Source organism: Contarinia nasturtii, unplaced genomic scaffold, assembly GCF_009176525.2.
Source record: "Contarinia nasturtii isolate CC-2019 unplaced genomic scaffold, AAFC_CNas_1.1 Cnas_scaffold_2934, whole genome shotgun sequence".
NCBI classification, from domain to species: Eukaryota; Metazoa; Arthropoda; class Insecta; order Diptera; family Cecidomyiidae; genus Contarinia; species Contarinia nasturtii.
Window position 1 is genome coordinate 361,990 of NW_022200251.1, and position 17,470 is coordinate 379,459.

A 17,470-nucleotide genomic window follows, 5' to 3' on the forward strand; every position below is an offset into this window, starting at 1 on the left:
AAATCGCTTTGTAAATAGATCGATGAATTCTACTAAAAATAGCATTTTTTTTTTTTGTTAATTCCATTTTTATAATTATAAATTGAACATTTTCAATTATACATTGAAATAAAGTAAAAATCCAATCAAAAAATATAAGAATGTGAAGAGCAAAGAGATTTCAATGTAACAATGAACCGGTTTAAAATGGTCTTCTTTATGTTGATCACAAATGTGCCGAGAAACAGGCGAACCATTCCGCTGAAATTCAATGAAAGATTATTTTGAATATATGTTTATTTCCGTTTTGATTAAATATGTTGTCATTGACCTTAAAACGTCCTCTGACTCTCAATGGTTGATGTAAAATTTGTTTTATGCCCTTTTATTTAACTCATCTCCGTTTTCAAAATGCATCTCTTTTGCGTATGTATAAATGAGGAAGTTATCCATTGTTTACGCATCCGACTCTCGGCATCACTCAAATAATTTTATCTATTATATTCGCCCAACCATTCATATTTTTTCACACATTCAACATATTAAAACTGTTCCAAAATTTCTATTGTTGAACAATTTAAATCATAAATCTGTTATGCTTGTTAAGCGTGTGTGAAGATTCGCTTTAGAGATTCGTTCAAGATCGTCTGTTGTGCGCGTTCGTCTATAGTTTGTTTTTATTTAATTTGGTTGAAGTTTCCACGCGCGAAAGTGTTATCATGCATGTGTCATTTTGTTTGGTAGATTTAAATTAAATTAACTTATCACAGCACTTGTTTACATTGTTTTCTTTGATTTTGCGAACGCCGTCATCATTCCCATTTGATCTATATTAGGTCAATTTTACGCTTCGATGTCGTATCATCGTCGTTGCCATGGAATTCTCAGAATTAAAATTGCTTCCATGTATATCTATTTTTAAAGCATTTATAATTGACGTTCGAAAATAACTAAATGCGCAATGAAATGGCATTTATAGCATTTTAATTCAATTGATTTTCATTTGAAGTCGAAACGAACGTAGCTCGTATTTTTATTGATTGCTATTATTATTTTAATATTAAACAACCACATGACTTCGCCTCATAGTTCCCACAGCCACCGTTTTTGTCATGCCAAATATCGAAACCGAGCAGACATTATTGACGCTTTTGCGATCCTCATCACATTTGATTTAAAACGGTTGCTCTTATCGGTAGTTTGTTTCGAATCACAGCGCATTTTAATTTATTCACATAGTGATTGTTAGCGTGTGTGTGAATTCAATTTTATTTCCATAAAAGTTATTTGATCGTTGGTTTTACCAAAAAACATCAGTCACAATGAGAGTCAGAGGTATGAATTTATTTGATTTTCTTATTCAAATTCAACAGAATATTTTAATCGAATTGATTGAAACTTTTTGCGTTAATTTAAATTTGGTCTTGCAAATAATTTCCTCAATGTTATTTGTTCGATTAATCGAAATTTCGTCAGGACTTTTTTTTTACAAAGCGATCGTATCTCTCTATTTGAGATACAAAATTCGTAGAATAAAGAACAAATTTGTTTTTCACATGAAAACTTGGTATTGAAATTTTGTTAATAACGGGTGTATCAAAAGTTTTGATGAACAAATTTCGCATAAAATGTCATTAATAAGTAGATAAACGTTAGTTCAACTCCCACTTTACTATAAAATCTAATTTGGTTGAAATTTTCCATTTTCAATGACGTGCGCACATCTATCTCTAGCCTATTTGGATGACTATTTACAAACACAATTCGTCAATTTTGTTTTCCTATCTTCCAAAGAACCTTTTATCCTGTTATCAGTGATTATCAGGAATGCGTAGAACTTGAAAACAGAAAAAAAATCGCCCTCATTCGCAAATCAAGTACTGAATCATCATGAAAATTCATGGTTAAGTGTCAAAAACTAAAATACGTCCTTCCTTAACAAATCTAATTGATATGGCTAAACATGTGACCGAAAGATCAGATAAATAATTTCGGTAGATAGTATAAGACCAGAAGCCGCTTTATATGAATTTGTGTTGATAATAATGTCCAAAAATGTTGTTACACCCGAAATACATTAGAAATAGATTTTGTTTGCCTATGGGAGGAAAAATCGTTCTATTATCTTAAGTCTAGTCTTTTGTCTCTAAATTATAACAATTAAATTACATAGAGAATATGAAAAAATGTCTCAAACTTGAAATATCCGCGATCACAATTCAGAAAACGGTCAATGATTTGAATTGAAAACATATTACGTCATGTATTGTTTTCCATGTCATTAAAAGCATTGATAGTAAGATAAAACTCGGTCTCATGTTTGATAATCAATTTTCGAATTAACCAGTCATGAAGTGCTTCGCATTACGACCGTTTGAATGAATGCAATATGTATGTGTCACATGCACACGGCGTCGCACCGATTCAGGGAGATTTATTACAATAATGCTCGTGGCAATGGTGTTTCTTTGTTGGCTATTGTGCCTAACCGTACGCTCTTTTCTCTAACTCGCAGCGCACACGATCTTAATTCAGTTTTATGGGATTTGCCTAAAACGTCGGATGCTTTTGCCGTGAATCCAAAGCAACTGTCGACCGAAGCTATAAAAATCCATTCGCATCACAGTTCTGTGTTCAATCGGTATTTTTGCATTACTTCGAAACGTGCAGTGGAACATTTTTTTAAAAAAAGTTCATTTTGTCTATCAAAATAAAACACAAAATAAAATAACATTTCAAAAGGTATTTATACTTTGGCCACATTTTTAATTACACAATTGGCATATAATTAAATAAGTATTCGCCAATGTCAATCGAATTTGCAAATTAATAATAAAAATTCCGTAATTTTAATTTTAAATTGTCGCAATTTTTTGTTTGTTTTCATTGAATTTTGTCAAAAAAAAAAGTTTGCCCGAAATGTATTCATGTCAACAGAGAGAGTTATAATGTGTTGTTATTGAAAATCAAGAATAAATACATTGAAATTATCGATTTTTGCGGCTGATTGATTCGATCCGAATTGTGAAAATGACACGCTTTGAAAGTAATTTCAGTTCATGGCACGAAAGTGGCACGTGTAAGTGATCAGAATGCATAAAACGCCCCGAATCATAAACAGATAGAAATAAAGCAGAACAGAGCAGAAAAAGTCATTTGAAGAATAAAAGGGCGTTCGATCAAAGAGAATAACGATTTCGAGTGATTAAAAAAAAAATCGGCATTTTTTATTTTTCATCCAGTTCTCGTTGCATTGATTGGAATTGTCAATCCTTTTACATATCTTTTACTTGCGTCGATACTTCAGCGCAGCTTCAAAGAAACAAGAGATGCATTTGAAAGACATTGACCCGTTAAATATGGAAAGGAAAACGTTGTATACAGCAAAACTACGTGCGATGAATTTTACACGCCAAACACAAATCTGCCAAATTAATTACTGACAATCATGCACATACTGAGCGCCACTTTGGATGCTTTTAATTGTTCAATACAGATCGTGGCGGAGAAATGCTGTGTGAATCGATTATTTGTCTTCCGCACTGTTCTTTTAAAAACATTGATCATTGAGATTTAAATTCCGCAAACATAAATCGAAGGTCAAAGACATTCAATAAAAATTCAATTGCGTTTTCTATTTTTCGGTATGAGACCACATTTGAATATTTGAAAGGAGAAATCTTCTTCTGCTGTCTATTGTCGTACCTTCTATTTACGGCGCTCTCTTTTGAGTATATACACCTTTCACACACGTAAACTCGGTGAGAACGAACGCTTGACCCTACGGTAAGCGGTAACCCAACGATCAAATGATTGTTTAGCAAAATCGACACACAACCATCTTTATCAAACATTTCATTTTAAAAGTAAATTCGAATTTAAAATTCGATTTTTTTTTCAAGCGATTCTAATCCTTGTCATGAATAAGCCGCATCACGGTCAATTCGATGCAAGCCAATTTAAATGTGTAATTGTTTCGCAGCATATGATAAAAATCAAATACATTACGTTTTAGTAATGAGCGTTGTTCGTGCCTATATTGTTCGTTCGTTTTGATTGAATTGCGATATGAATAATAATGATATAAATTGATGATGTTATCAATTGATGATGTGCACCGAAATCGATACTAAATTGCTTGAATTCGATTCGGTGGTGGGGAAATTACAAGCGCAAATCAATTTAATGGCTATTTTTGCCATCGTTGTATCTAAAAATGGAATACACTTGGCCTCTGGCGGCTAACCTCTTGGCCACTTGTCGCGACCATTTAATTGTATTCTCCAATGAGATCATGATGAATATTTTGTGTTTACATACTCAAATGTCGCCCAATTGCTATGGCCATTTTTAGCATCAACATGGCTTCTTCAATTGAAGTGATTCGGCCCTTTAAGTATAATTGATGCGTCAGCTACTTTGCAAATGATGAGTAGCAAACGCGTTTCCCAATTGTGATGCGACACGTCATTAATTTGACGACTGCGATTTCTTCTGATTGACACAATAAATTTAATTATTATACACGAGTAGATTGTTTCTGGTGTTTCAATTGATGGCGAATTGTTTTTTTTTTTTGCGCTTGCCCCTAGTGTCTTCTATATTTACTATTTTTGTGCTACATATTTTTAACAAATAAGTTTCAAAACAACAATAAAATAATTAAACTCTTTTGCGCTCGTGTAAATTATCCAATGTTGAATATAAATTCAAGAACGATTCTATTTTTGGTAAAATGATATTTTGGCGTTACTTATTTCTGAGACAAAACGACTCCAAACAATATTTTAATTTGCTTTTTGATTGTTCACACAATTTAACGTGTCGCTTCGGTATCAATCAGTTTTGAACGTTGATTACTTTGCTTCATCATACAATGAACTCTTGAAGAATGGAATGCATTCACCATTGGTAACAAAGTGCGATTGTCATTGCTTGATTAATCCATGGGGCGGAAATGAATGAGACGAAATTTTCTCTCTCATGGGCGCAGCCATATTGAAAATTTTGTATGCGCTTATATGTAAAATTGGTGGCGCCACTGGTATATTTGATGGAAAAAGAAGAACATGTTTGAGTCTCACTCGTTTATATGTAAATTACATAGGCATTTCCAGGCCATGGATTAATCGAATTGTTATTTCAAACTTCATCACTTTTGATACTCAAATGCGCATTTTCTCCTCTTTTCTTCTCTTCATTATAAATAAGTTCGACTTCAATTCGGTTACAACATTCGACTTTTAACATCTTGTTTTCTTCAAGTTTCATTCAACTCCTGTTTCGTATTTCAATATCAAAACAAAGTCTAACGTGAAAATTACCGAATGCAGGCCCATTCGTTGCACATGTCCATCCGTAAATTTATTTTGGCGGCATTTTCGAATGGGACTTATCAATGTAAAAATCTATTTCAATGACACATATCATTCATGAATTCCCACACGCTTGCACATTAAATACTGAATTTTGAAATTAAATGAAAATTATTCAAAATACACAGTGCTATGAAACAAAAACTTCAATATCAAAATTTCAGTTGGTCGGCTTCAATATTGAATGGGGCATATATTTGTCAAGGCATCATTTTCTATTGACACTTTACAACCATGCGAGAAGTCTATTTAAATATTTGGGTAAACCTCCAGAAATGAACAAGGTTCCTCACTTTTTTTACTTATTCAAATGGGTAAAATGGTTTTTCCCAGCGGTCAAACTGCCAAACTAGCAAAAGATATAATAAATATGACTTTCCTTCAAAAAAAGTTTTCGAAACTCTTAAAACGACGGGCAATTTTTTTTTGTACAAAATAATTCAATGGAAACTTTTTCCAAAAATTTAAAACAAACATTTATGGTATCTCCTTCGTACGTTTTTTTTTTTAAATAAATAAAGGTTTTATAAATAATGGCGTCAAAATCGTATAATATAACAAATCCGCCTCCGTTGCCGGAGTCAACTTCAACGAAAAAACCATCAGCAATTATTCCATCGCATTTTCGTAAGTATCTTATTGCCCACGCACTATTCCGTTTCAAAATCAGTGTTTACGGACGCAAAAAACAATTTGCACAAATGTTTATATGTAAAACGCGTTTTTGTTGCATATCATTAGAGAGGCGCTTATTTTAACATTCAGCGTACATTCACATTTGAAATGAAACGCACCGGTCGTTAAAATTCGCAAACGAGTTTCGACGATTTAATTTGATAATAAATAATCTCCATTTTTTTTTGTTGGAAGAAATCAACATTTCATTCATTTTTTATCGAACACTTTTGAAATAACAATGAAATCGTATAGTTTTTATGAGTGCCAAAAATGGATTGTTCGCTTAAATCAAACAAATTTGCCTCAAAAACAAGAACAACTTTGTGTGTGTGTGTGTGTGTTTGTACAAGCGAAATCGCATACTATAGCTGAACAACACTCGAATAACACATGTGGAATCCGCATCCATATGATTTTGACAGAGGAGATGTAATGCGTATGCGCACCACCATGTGTTTACCCATTCCAATATACATAAAGATTGAATTTTTGCTGTCAAACGATTTACACTGTCAATGTAACTTTGATACGCGAGCGATTTGAGACAAACACACAAATCCTCGACGTAAAATTAAAATAAATCGCGTTCGAGACCATAACTTACAAAAAAAAGAGAAAAGAATGTCAATATAAAAAGATTGAACGCGGTTACAGATAAAGAAAGAAAGAGAAAGGAATTAATACACGCGTCTTTCGATGCGATGAATTAAATATAAATCCGACAAAATGAGATGGCTGTCGAAAAAATCGCTTCAGTCGAATAGATCTGCCGCAAAGTGAAATACACGCGATTCGACAAAGTTCACGTTTCGAATGGATAAAGTGATTCAGTTTTACACAAAAATTGGAACCAAGCCGATAAATTTGAATATTTACATCGGTTTGTTATAGCACATAGCACGTTTATATCGACAGCACTTGTGATTATTTTCGCGTAATATTTTCAAATGTTCAGAGTAAATCAAAAAAAAACTATAAATGTTTTATAATTAACGCAAAAGGTGAATTCATTTCATTTAAATTAGAAAAAAAATACACTTTTAGTTATCATAATAATAATAGAACGGTAGAGCGCTGAAGCGAACCCACTTTAATTGTCACGGATAAAGTGATTATGTCTTCAGATGATAATTATTATAATAATAAATAGATGACATAAATATAATCGTGTAAATAATGAAGATTAAATGAGTAAATGGCGCGATGAAAATGTCACAGTAAAGCCAAAATACAGATTTTTCTTCGATTCGTCATTTTCTGTGTTTATTAAAAAATTATTGTCGTTTCCCTTCTGTAAATAAAATGATTGACTGAAACCATATTCGTATAACAATTAATCATAGTTAACTAGTTCACAAAGTGGATTTTTTTTTTAAATAGTGAAAATTTCATCAGTTTGAACTTTTTTTTACAATAATCGTGGTTTCTTTACTAATTCGTCGGCTAGCAACTATTCAAAATATTCTCACGAGGGAATCGTTTGGAATGGTTGCTAGGACTCGTTTCTGTTGTGTACATTGTGTCGTGTGAAAATTATTTATCAAATACTAAATGCCATTCAAGCCAGCTTTGAATGGCGATGGAATTTTGTGCGAAAATTCGAAAATTTACTCATTTGAATTAAAAAAGTGTATACGAATACAACGCATTTATCGCTTAGCGACTACACAGCTGCAACAACGTTAACATCAATTCAAATATAACTCAGTCAAAGCAATTTGTTTCAACATTTCGTTCGATTAGAAGCGCTCTACCTTTTGCAATCTGTTTTTTTTTGTTTCATTTTTTAACAATCTGTTTTTCATTCGTTTCTTTTTTTTAATTTAATTATCATGGAATTTCGTCGTCGTCGTCGTCATCATCATCGTTTGTCATCTTTGCACTTGTCATCATCAGAATTAAATGTAACAGTGATGGAGGGTTTTACAAAATTCATTGCCGAAGCGCTTGGAACAGCATTCTTGATGTTTGGCGGTTGCATGGGTTGTATTACATGGGATGATAAACCACCAGCATTTGCGGGTGCAATCAGTTTTGGTCTCGTTGTTATGATTATGATTCAATGCTTTGGACACTTATCCGGTGCTCATTTCAATCCAGGTAAATTAAAACTGCTGTCAAAGTGAATAATTCTCCTTGAATTTTTCGAATGAAAAAAAAAATCAATAGATCAATAATTTAATATTGCTATTTCACAGCTGTTACAGTTGCTGCTATTGTCTTCCGTTCTATTTCCATTCCGGTAAGTTTAATTTGAATTCAGAAGAAATATTCGGTAAAAAAAATGTGTCTCTCGTTCAATTTATCATTTAATGCTTGTTTCGTTTGCAGATGGGAATCATTTATTTCTTCGCTCAATTGATTGGCGCAACAGTTGGATACCGTTTTCTTGTATCACTAATACCTGCAAAGGCACTCGGTCTAAGTACTGGCACACATGGATTCTGTCAGACAGTTCCGCACGAAGATCTTGGCGAATTCGAAGCATTCACCTGTGAATATATCGCCACAATGGTATTGATCAGTGTTTGTTGTGCGTGCTGGGACCCGCGAAACAGTTCAAAACAAGATTCACTCGCAATAAAATTCGGCCTCTCAATCACCATTTTATCATACATTTTCGGTCCGTTTACAAATTGTTCAATGAATCCGGTCCGTAGCTTTGCCCCCGCCTTCTGGAACCACAAATATCCCATGCATTGGGTAAGTTTTATATTGAATTGTCAACTTTTATCTTTGAAGAGATTTTAACACATTATATCTTCTATTAGATCTACTGGGTATCACCAACGTTGTCAGCTTTCATCACCTCATTAGGTTATAAATTTTTATTCATGGAAAAGCCTGACATTGATTTGGAAGCTGTCCAACCGCTACGACCATCAGACGATATTCCCAAAGTATAGGACTGGAAATGAATTGATCGATTTTAAACTGCAATGCTACAAATTCTTTAAGCAAATTACGATTGGATGATATTTTTCAAACTATTTATACTATATCTACTCCGAGCCGTCTGTGCATAGCAATTAAGCTATCAACTTGAAAAAAAAAAAAAAAAAAAAACAAATTAATTTAATTTTCATTCATTTAAGCGAAACATAGAATTATAATAGCGTAAAATGTGATTATAGTAATGAATGAAGGTGTTGGTTTGTTTAAAATGTTAGTGGTTTTTTTGCCTATAAGTAAGTACAAAGGAGCATAACGTTTTGTCGGGGATTTTTGTGTACACCGCACAAAATATCATTTTCAGTTTCAATTTTATTTTATTTTTTGTAAAATCGAATTGTTAACAAATGAAAACGAATTTGTACAGAAACGTGTAAGAGCTGCCAAATAATTTAAATAGAGAGAATAAAACATATTTTATTAAAAAACAAACCCACTGAAACAATGAGAAAACCTGTTAAATTGTCATATTTACAATTTTTCTTTTGTGAAAACTTCGATTGTGATAAACGAGTCGAAACGATTGAATTGCTGTCAAATTATATTTATGAAAATCATCGCATACGGGCCATTTCCACAAAATAACGTTGGGAACGATGTGGAAGATACATGTTTATGCATATCATAATGATTTTCGAATAAAGTACAATTGCTCAATTTAGTTTTTCATGTTGTCCCTCATTTGAAATAACAAATGTTATATATTTCCAAAGAAGATCCCCGAATTTTTCAGTAAAAATAAAAAAAAACACTGAATATTCTCTTTTTCATTGTGATATCTTCATATCTATTGAAAATATCGAGAGGACAGTATGTTTTTATTCAGACATTACTCAGCCATAAGCTAAATAACATACTCTCTTCTCGATATTTTCAATAGATATATTCGGGGTCTGATCGCCATGTTATATTGGAATTGTAGGAATTGTTCAGTTATCACCAGGAGAACATCCACAGATTTTTTCATATCTGTTTCATGGATTGATTTTTTGGGTTGGGAGTACTTTTTTATACTTCATAGTAGGAAATAAAATGAGACTGAAGATGAAAGTTGTTTGTCCCACCATTTGCCCCACTTTTTGGGAGGGTCGATGATTTAAGCATAAATTTCGAACCAATTTTTGGATTATTTTTTTCATATTCCACTGAATTTTGCATTTTCACAGAACAGAACATTTCACCACATGTCGAATTCATTCCTGAATTTTACGTTTGAATAGTTTTTTCTTCTCCAATCAATTGTAAATAAATAAACCAATCAATAGGTTTATCGAATAAAATGACACCGATCGCAATAAAATGGTAAATAAATTCCAACTTGAAGAGCCGGTGCAACAATTACTGTTTTATATCAATCGTTGCCGCGTCATTGTCATAAAGTTTAATAATTATTTAATGTTCACTTGAAAATAATTGTGTGTTTATGGAGCATAAGTAAGTAATAATAATTCAAAAAATCGTCGTTTTGTTTCAGGTAGCTGCATTGAAATGATTAACATTGAAACTCGTTTGTGTGTAGATAGCAAACGCGCACACACACTAAACAATCAAACAAACAAACGTTTGAAATGTGTGCTAAGCTAAAACCAGAAGACATCGAACGGATTGTGTGTAAACTGTCTGCGATAAGAGAGAGTTATCAGTAACTAAGAGATAATGATGCATACAACGGCGTCATCTAAATTGTACAGTTTTTGTTTTGTCTATTTTAACAATAGGTGTACTTGAAAATGAGTTCAAAATGAATTATTTTCTCCTATGACCATGTGACTTTCTCGAGGATACATATTTCACATTCACATTTGTGTGTATTCAATTGAATTTTTCCCAGGCCATTATCGATAAAGCAATAAATCTCTTGTAAGACATAATGTTTTGACCACACCTAACATCGTACAGTTTTGTTAAGTCATCAAATTCAATGCACAAACACACGTTCTATGCTATTGATTGCGCCGACGACACTCGAGATTCTTTTGCTACAAAAATTTGAAATTCTTTTATTGGCATTCGTTGTCAATTCAACTGTCGCGCATTTTTTTCACTACACCTCTTTTGCCGCACAGTGAATTACATAAAAGCGATTGAAGCAACACTTTTAATCTAGCTCAATATTGTGTTGAGCAGATGAAAAAAAAAATTATATCGGCACAACTATATGTAAACAGAATGTGAATAAACACATAGCAAAACAATGCTTGAACACAGTACAAACGTGAATAAAAAACAAGATCCAATTAATTGGCAATATTATTATGTTTTCCCTGTTTTTGCCACACGATTCCAATGAAAAATTAGTCTTCAGTAACGCTTTACTGATGAGCATCAACAAATTCATTTACACTTCGTAGCAGACGCTCATTCAATATTCGATCGTCAAAATAGTGGAAACCAATTTCAAATACCAGCCGTTTTTATACATTCGGGTTTTTTTTTTGTTGGTTTCACGAAATTTCGCTTAACAATTGTAGACAAGTGAAAGAGGATTTTTAGAGAGAGCGAGGGGGGTCTGCTTTAAAGGTAAGAATAGTGTAAGTTTTAAAAATTGCGATATAAAATGTTTGAACCAACAAGAACCTTATTCAAATATATTTAGTAACATTTTTGTATCTAAACCAGCCAAACAAGTTATAAAAGAAATTAAAATATTCAAAATTTGAAATGTAAATATCATCAATAGTTGCAAAATCAATTTTTTTTATACGGTCTCTCCAATTTTTACGCTGATCTTGGCCCCTTTTTATCTTAAATTGATTTTTTTTTATAAATTAGCATCTTTTTCGAGCGAATTTATTTCGATTTAATTTACTTTTTTATGTTTTTTACGTCAAACGCTCACATTACACTAATTATAAATGAATATCAAATATTTAGCAGAGATGATTACAAACGCGTTCGTATAAAAACTGTTCATTACTATAAATATTTTTTCCAATTCGTGTTCGTTACGAATGCGAACGAATACGAATATGATTGTTCGTAGTCACCTCTGATATTTTGCAACTCACTGAGACTGATAGATATCGACGTGAAATTATCTGCAGTCAATTAAGTGGAGTTTCTTATTCAAAATATCTCAAATATTTGTGTTAATATTTATCATATTCACTCATATCAGTATGTTTGAGCGACTTCCTTTAGATCAAGATTTTCTTCGCAGTCATTCCATAAAATTAAAATAAGAAATCAAATAAACAGACAAATGATATAAAAACACCGATCATCTGAACTTGTAAGAAATTGAATGTTATCAAGTTGACAATGTCAACTTTGGACCTGTGGCGATTTTCTGGTCAATTTTTGGTAAATATCAGCGAATTTGACTGTCAATGAGAGATATGTTTTTCATTCTACGAGAATATTCTCACTGACTATTGGATGAGCCGTTTTTATAAAATATTGAATAGAAATTTTTAATCTTTTCCGCATTCGTCTAAATATAGAATTGAATGGATTATCAGCGAAAAGGCGCGTCATATTTACAAACTGCGATTGAAACGTTGATCTTTTTAATGCAACAATCAATATTTGTTATCAAAATACGAATTCATTTCAGAGTGTCGCTGGAGTAAACGCCAAACGAAATATGCACTTTTGAAAGGGAACTCCCTTATAAAATAAAAGGAACTTTGAACCAGCTGATCAGTGCGCTTCATTTTATTATTGGCAGAGATTTTATTGCAATCATTTTTATTTTTATCACTCATATGATAATGATAAGATGGTAAATTTTTTTTTCATAATTCGATATTTTCATGTTTTCAAATTCGAACAAAATGATTATTGAAAGTGTCGAAATGTCTTTTAAACGAGTTATTGTCACCGCTTGTATTGATCGGTATCAAACAAGACTCAAATCATTGAATTTAAAATTGCACACTCAAATTTAATTATGATTCAAACCAATTAATCAGAGCAAATGAGAACAATGTTATCACATTTTGCATGTCAAAAATATTAATCCGAACAAGAAGATTCACTTCACTTTTGTGACCATAGATTAAATTGCTGACAACTAACACAGTTTCACATTTGCCATTCCAATCTCAAAAACCATTTTGAAACCGTTTTCTGCATTTCTCCACCACTCAATTGGCTGGCTCTATATCTCGAAGATGTTGAAATCTGTGATACAATTTTGTGGCTTTTTAATATTTATAATTGAGTTGATCTGCAACGTCTTGATGATTACGAATAATTTATTAGCAGTTGGATTCAAACATGATAGGCGAACAAAGATCCAGCGTTTTAGAAATTTGTAACCGATCAACATCACCTGACACATTTTATTATCATTATATTCATTGGACCTCTGATTTTAAATTAACTGTCAGAACTGTATCGTAAGCTTAATGCCCCGTGGACAATTAATTTTGGAATGTCGAAACTTTTTTCGAAAATATAACATTTGCTCGAAAATTCGGCATTTTTTCCAAAAAGAATATTTTCGATTTCAGATTTAAAAAAACGAGTGCGTTCGATGCTGCGCTTAAATAAAGTTCGAGAGGTGTAATCCAATCAGCATTTGTGCAGACAAAAGAAACGCACCACACAAATGTATTGAATTTAAATAGGTCGTTCTAGTTTGTCATTTGGATTCACAAAAAACTCCATCAACGACATTTCAATTGTTTCGCTATATTTTGGGCTTTAATTACAAATGTTTGTTTATGGTGCAAACATTGATGCTCGTTGATTTAGACGTCACGTGCAGAATGCCGCATATATACATGCACGCAATGGAAATGAAATCGGACAGACGTATGTTCAAATAGAAGAAAATATATCCAAAATTAACGCGTCAATTGAATAAAAAAAGACGTAAAACCGACTCTTTACGCACATACCCAAATTCTGTAACAGTCGTATGGCATGGCTTATCACACATAAATCATTTGTGGATCTTCTTACATCCGAAAAAATATATGACTCAAATTCAAATTGGTTGAAAATTCGAGCCTAAATAACAACAAAAGCACCCAAATTGCACCATTCGCCCGAGGCTTTCGGACGGTGCGTCAGTTAAGAAAATACGAAATAAAATACGGAGTGAAATACGAAGAAATACAAATTCATCTTCTGTTTCGTAAATGACGCACGGTGGAAATACTGTCGGATGAACCGTGCAATTTGGGTGCTGTGGAATGTATTCTTATGCGATATCCTTCTTGTCGCCTAAATTAAAAGTTTCTATTGCTGTTTATTGCTGCGTCATTTATTCAATGTACGTTTATCTGTGCGTATAGAAAGCATTTATCACACAGCGATCTTCGTATAAAAACAATCAATTTCTATCTTTTGCCAGTCACATACAAAAACGAGCCTTGTTCACCGTTCCATTCAAACATAATCTTTCAGTTTTTTTTTATTTTACACATTGATATTGAGCATTTACATTTCTTCGAAATTTGAGCATTGCGAAGATTTGAGAAAATAAATCCGTTGCTCCAGAAATAATCGTTGTAATTTTTTGAAAGAACACAAATATATTCAATTCAATTTAAGCGTGGCTTTTTTACATTTTCTACTTTAGTTTATCAATTTGCGAAAAGTGATCTTGTAGAAACCACAAAAACAAAAATTCCCCAACCGAAATGATGAGTCGTCGTTTATTTCGTTTATATATTTTATTGGTTCGTGGTTTTTTTAACATAAACATGTTTTAGCTGCAGCCAAATCGTTCGTGCGACATCAGCAAAATCTTCTCAGTACAAATTTTGAACACAGTTGCCGAGGTGTGTTTGATGTAAGTGGACGTGGCCCCATTCTTCACACACACACTTCTTCTTTTCCGCTCTTTTTTTCTCACTCGAGTCAGTCGATTAAATCGCTACATTTATACGTCATTCAGATCTACATATCTATTGAAAATATCGATAGGAGAGTATGTTTTTATTCAGACATTAATCAGGCGCTGAATAACATACTCTCTTCTCGATATATTCAATAGATATGGCTTATTTGGTTATCGTCCATTTTGGTGTGTTTGTGCGATAATAATAAAATTTCGGCATTTGATGGCATTTTTACTGGGTGACAAGTAGTGCTCAGCAACTACAATCAATTGCATGTCACTTTTGTTTTTAAAGCTCTTTTGAATGTTTACACGCAATTTTTTTCGGTACTTATATGTCAACCGTTGTTATCTTTGACTATCGGATAAAATCGGAGTTAAATTCGATAGATTTCAATTATTCGTTTTTGCGGTGATAGTCAAACGATCAAAACAATCATAAATTGTTTCAATTTCATTGATAAATGTAACTACGTATTGTTTTTGATTCAATTACAGTGATAGTATATTAATCAATCGGTGATCGCAAAAGAGACCGGACAGAAAAATGGGCACCAAAACGATTGACAAGGTTTCAATGTTTTTGGCCGAATTGTTGGGCACAGCTATGCTGATATTTCTTGGTAAAAAATACAGTGAAACATTTTTTTGGTCTGATTTTTAATATGTGGCATGATCCGCTATTCGCAGGTTGTATGGGGTGTTTGTCATGGAATGGACAAGCGCCTAGTTCGCTGCAGTCATCTTTTACATTTGGTATGGTTGTCATGCTAATTATTCAGAGTTTCGGCTGTGTCAGTGGGTTTGTTTTATTTTTCACTTATTCAATTCTATTTCATACAACTTATTTTAATAAAATATGTTTTATTCTCTCTATTTAAATGCATCGAATCCGGCGCAGTGCGCATCTCAACCCGGCTGTGACTCTAGCAGCCTTAGTTTACGACATGATTGATATTCAGGTGAGAAAACTACAAAATATTTTATTTTTATACAAAAATTGAGAACAATTCAATTGAAATACTTCGTTTTTAGATGGCTGTTGTTTATTTCTTTGCACAGTTGATCGGGGCTTACATTGGATACGGTATATCATTTTTTTTTTCATTTATTTCCCTCATTCTTGGCTTATTTTACCAATGCCATTTCCACTTTATTAGGTTTATTAATGGTCATGACGCCGACGGATGTGTTTGAAATGTCAGGTGGTGGTGGACACGGCGTATGCGTGACTGCACCTCATCCAGGATTGTCGCCATTCCAAGCAGTTACCATGGAATATTTATCGACAACCATTCTAATTTTGATCTGTGGGGGCGTTTGGGATCCAAGAAATGCCCATCAACAAGATTCGATTCCGGTGAAATTCGGTTTTGCGATCACTGCAATTGGTACGGTTTTGGGACCATTTACTTCAGCCTCGATGAATCCAGCCCGTTCACTTGCACCAGCGATATGGCAAAATGATTTTACAATGCACTGGGTAAGTGATGATAATTGCACTGAAATTACGGTAATTACTAAATGATCTACTTTAGATCTATTGGCTGGGACCCCTACCCGCTGGAATAATCACTGCCATTATCTATAAACATGTATTCCGACGTGAGGTTGTTCAGGCTGTTAAACCATCACAAGTTACGGACATCGATCGCAAAGTAAATGAATGTGACTGTGTTCCGCTCAAAACGATTCCAGTTTGATGTGATTGCCTGTTTAAACACTAACCACGTTGTTTGATGTGTAACTCATGAAAAAAGCACACTCACATATACACTGCACTTAATTCCTCTTTTTTTGCGCAAAATCACTTATTAATAAATCACACATTTGTGCAGTTAACATATTTTTAAGTTCTATAGATTGAGATAAAAATGGATTTTCTCAGTTTCGGAAGTTTTTTCTTAGTGACAATAAACATTTTGGTAAATTGAATGCAATATTGGAAGAAAATCGATGTAAATATGCTGAGAAATTACCATTTACTCTCATTTTTGTAGTCAGTTTGTGCACTCATAATTGATTTCAAGCGAAACAGTTTTTATTTTGCTAGAAAATCATTATTGGTATTATAGTATTGGGCATTGGGCATGCACATTTTCTTTATTTTTTTTTTTTTTGTAATTTTCCGGTGTGAATTGGCAGGATCAAAACATGCGTGCGAATGAGTGTGCGTTCAAAAAAGGCGCAAATTCATACAACACGCAGAGTGTGATTCATGTTGTCAATAAAATGCACATTTTCATTATAGAAAATAGAACTATCGACTAAATCCCAAAAAGAACCCACTGCCCACATAAAATGCCTTCAAAATGTGCTTTTTATTATTTTTTTTATAAAACTGAGATTAAACATAGAGAGATTTAGTTTTGGCTAGTCTTTAAGCAATTTATATGTCACAAATTTGTTCATATTTGAATAGCAATAATTTTGTTAATTGTTCTAACTCAAATGTTGTTCTGTTGTTTTTTTTTTTTTCGACAACACGATGCACACGATGTTTAAATTGCATGTTTAACCAAGAATTCGTAGAATTAATTGTTGTCGTCAAGGGTGTCGATTTCAGTGAAATGTTTGATTAACTCACAATTCGCATCTCATGCGTGAATATATGTTTTTCTCAATTTCTCATTCACAGAAGCCTCAAGTGATTATAACGATGGAAAGCGATCTACAAACCAATCATATATAA

General features: G+C 32.9%; 2 protein-coding genes across 11 annotated transcripts; both read left to right on the forward strand.

The window, feature by feature from the left end:
* The first annotated feature begins 1,161 nt into the window (after positions 1-1,161).
* On the forward strand, positions 1,162-9,645 carry LOC116349558 (aquaporin-2-like). 4 transcript variants are annotated; one of them, XM_031781049.1, is made up of 6 exons: positions 1,162-1,314; positions 5,876-5,981; positions 7,929-8,132; positions 8,231-8,274; positions 8,364-8,735; positions 8,804-9,645. In XM_031781049.1, the coding sequence occupies exons 2-6, from the start codon at positions 5,888-5,890 to the stop codon at positions 8,936-8,938; spliced, it is 849 nt and encodes a 282-aa protein (XP_031636909.1). In that variant the 5' UTR covers positions 1,162-1,314; positions 5,876-5,887; the 3' UTR covers positions 8,939-9,645. The 4 variants fall into 4 exon arrangements, with proteins under 4 accessions (XP_031636909.1, XP_031636910.1, XP_031636908.1 ...); XM_031781048.1 differs by lacking the exon at positions 1,162-1,314 and adding an exon at positions 2,483-2,721; XM_031781050.1 differs by lacking the exon at positions 5,876-5,981.
* A 1,610-nt stretch (positions 9,646-11,255) lies between these two features.
* Positions 11,256-17,224, forward strand: LOC116349560 (aquaporin AQPAn.G-like). Of its 7 annotated transcripts, XM_031781057.1 has the most exons (8): positions 14,313-14,446; positions 14,518-14,617; positions 15,277-15,401; positions 15,469-15,580; positions 15,680-15,740; positions 15,814-15,865; positions 15,939-16,261; positions 16,317-17,224. In XM_031781057.1, the coding sequence occupies exons 3-8, from the start codon at positions 15,326-15,328 to the stop codon at positions 16,479-16,481; spliced, it is 789 nt and encodes a 262-aa protein (XP_031636917.1). In that variant the 5' UTR covers positions 14,313-14,446; positions 14,518-14,617; positions 15,277-15,325; the 3' UTR covers positions 16,482-17,224. The 7 variants fall into 7 exon arrangements, with proteins under 7 accessions (XP_031636912.1, XP_031636917.1, XP_031636915.1 ...); XM_031781052.1 differs by lacking the exons at positions 14,313-14,446; positions 14,518-14,617 and adding an exon at positions 11,256-11,504; XM_031781055.1 differs by lacking the exon at positions 14,518-14,617.
* The last annotated feature ends 246 nt before the right edge of the window (positions 17,225-17,470 follow it).

Bases quoted from the DNA above. Each gene is read 5' to 3' on its own strand.
- LOC116349558 (XM_031781049.1), top strand. From the start codon at position 5,888: ATGGCGTCAAAATCGTATAATATAACAAATCCGCCTCCGTTGCCGGAG. The intron at 5,982-7,928 runs GTAAGTATCTTA...TGTCATCATCAG, and splicing joins AATTATTCCATCGCATTTTC to AATTAAATGTAACAGTGATG. The intron at 8,133-8,230 runs GTAAATTAAAAC...GCTATTTCACAG, and splicing joins CGGTGCTCATTTCAATCCAG to CTGTTACAGTTGCTGCTATT.
- LOC116349560 (XM_031781052.1), top strand. From the start codon at position 15,326: ATGGGCACCAAAACGATTGACAAGGTTTCAATGTTTTTGGCCGAATTG. The intron at 15,402-15,468 runs GTAAAAAATACA...CGCTATTCGCAG, and splicing joins AGCTATGCTGATATTTCTTG to GTTGTATGGGGTGTTTGTCA. The intron at 15,866-15,938 runs GTATATCATTTT...CCACTTTATTAG, and splicing joins CGGGGCTTACATTGGATACG to GTTTATTAATGGTCATGACG.